The following is a 1,347-nucleotide window of genomic DNA, read 5'->3' as shown; positions in this document are numbered from 1 at the left end:
AAATGTGATGAGGAAGGGAGAAATCGAACTTTTTTCATTCGAAAAAATCTGAGGAAAAAAAAACGGGCAGACAGAGATTGGATAAAATTGGCATGAGTTGGGGGGACAGTTTAAAAGGGTTGCCAAAAAAAGGAAGCCATCCTGTTCGAATTTAGGGCACCAAATGTCAATCCGTGTGCTGCGATTGAGAAAATAGGAGTTTTTTTTTCTTTATAAGGGGCCTAATACCCCCGATCTTCCAGGGGGCCCCCCGCACCCCCCTCACTACCCCTGAAGGCGCGCCCCTCCTCCCGTAGGGCGTCCACGAGGGGATTTCCACCCCAAGGGGACGGTCGGGCCGGGCCCCCCGCGCTCTGGCTCCTGGCGACCCACTGCGCCAGCGCCCCCTTCGCACTCGGGGAAAGGGAACAGCGTGGCGAGGAAAAAACCCCATGCGTAGGGGTCGGTGCAGCTGGTTTGGGCTCACCCCACCCATCCCGCGCCCCTTTCGGGGGCGTAGTGCATTTCTCGTGTCCCCCGCCCCGTGAGGGGCTCCCCCTCTTGAAAAGGGCTGCCGAAGTCTTCCCCAGTGACCTCGGGGCCGGCCCGGGGGCTGGCCCCCCCGAGAGGGTTTTCGCCCTTTATGGGCGTTGTGGACAGGTCGGCGGGAAATGGATCGCGCGGAAAAACCTGGGACTTGCAGAGCAATTTGAAAAATTTTCTGGGGGGGGGCAAACCCCGGCCCTGCCAGGTACTTTTCCAGGTCAAGGCCCGGGGCATTAGGGGACCCTCAGAAAAAGCCCCGGGGAAATGCCAAGAAACCCCGGACGCCCGGCACGGCCCGGAGAGTCTGCTGAAACCCTTTGGCCCCGCCGACCGGGAGAGGTTTTAAAGGGGTTTTGATATCGACGCAGAATTTCACGACGAAAAATTCTTCGCGGGGGGTTCCCGGAAAAGCTATTCCCGGGGGTGCCGGCCCCAAAATTTCACAGGACTTTTGGGGCCCCAAAGGGGGCCCTGGCAGCCCGGGAATGGCCAAAAGGGCAGGGGGGCCCCCGGCAATCCTTTTTCAAATATTTGACCGCCTTTTGGTCGGCCTGGTGATGTCCGGGGGGTGCATCTTGGGTCGTTGGGTCTGGGCCCCAAGGGGGTCCTGGGGGCGCTGCGCTTTTGGGTCCGGTGCGAGTTCATGGTCCGCGCTTTAGGCTTAGGGCTGAGAGGTTCTGCATTTCGTTTTTTTTAAAAAGGGGGCGAGGCTTTTTGCCGGGGGTATGTGGGGGTTTTGTATGGGTGGTGGTGTATGTATGTGGGGTGTGTGTGTTATGTTGTGGGGGTGTTGTATGTGTGTGGTTTTATGTATGTGTTTTG

The 1,347-nt window shown here is 58.4% G+C and overlaps 1 protein-coding gene across 1 annotated transcript in view; it reads right to left on the bottom strand.

The window, feature by feature from the left end:
• LOC119585998 overlaps positions 1–1,347 on the bottom strand; it is a 20,258-nt gene that overhangs the window by 14,532 nt on the left and 4,379 nt on the right. Inside the window, exon 3 of the mRNA XM_037934710.1 lies at positions 975–1,202. Coding sequence (XP_037790638.1) covers positions 975–1,202 — 228 coding nt within the window. The remainder of the gene's footprint in view (positions 1–974; positions 1,203–1,347) is intronic.

The sequence above is a fragment of the Penaeus monodon genome, chromosome 20 (genome assembly GCF_015228065.2).
Source record: "Penaeus monodon isolate SGIC_2016 chromosome 20, NSTDA_Pmon_1, whole genome shotgun sequence".
Taxonomy (NCBI): domain Eukaryota; kingdom Metazoa; phylum Arthropoda; class Malacostraca; order Decapoda; family Penaeidae; genus Penaeus; species Penaeus monodon.
This window is presented reverse-complemented; position numbering and strand designations above follow the sequence as displayed.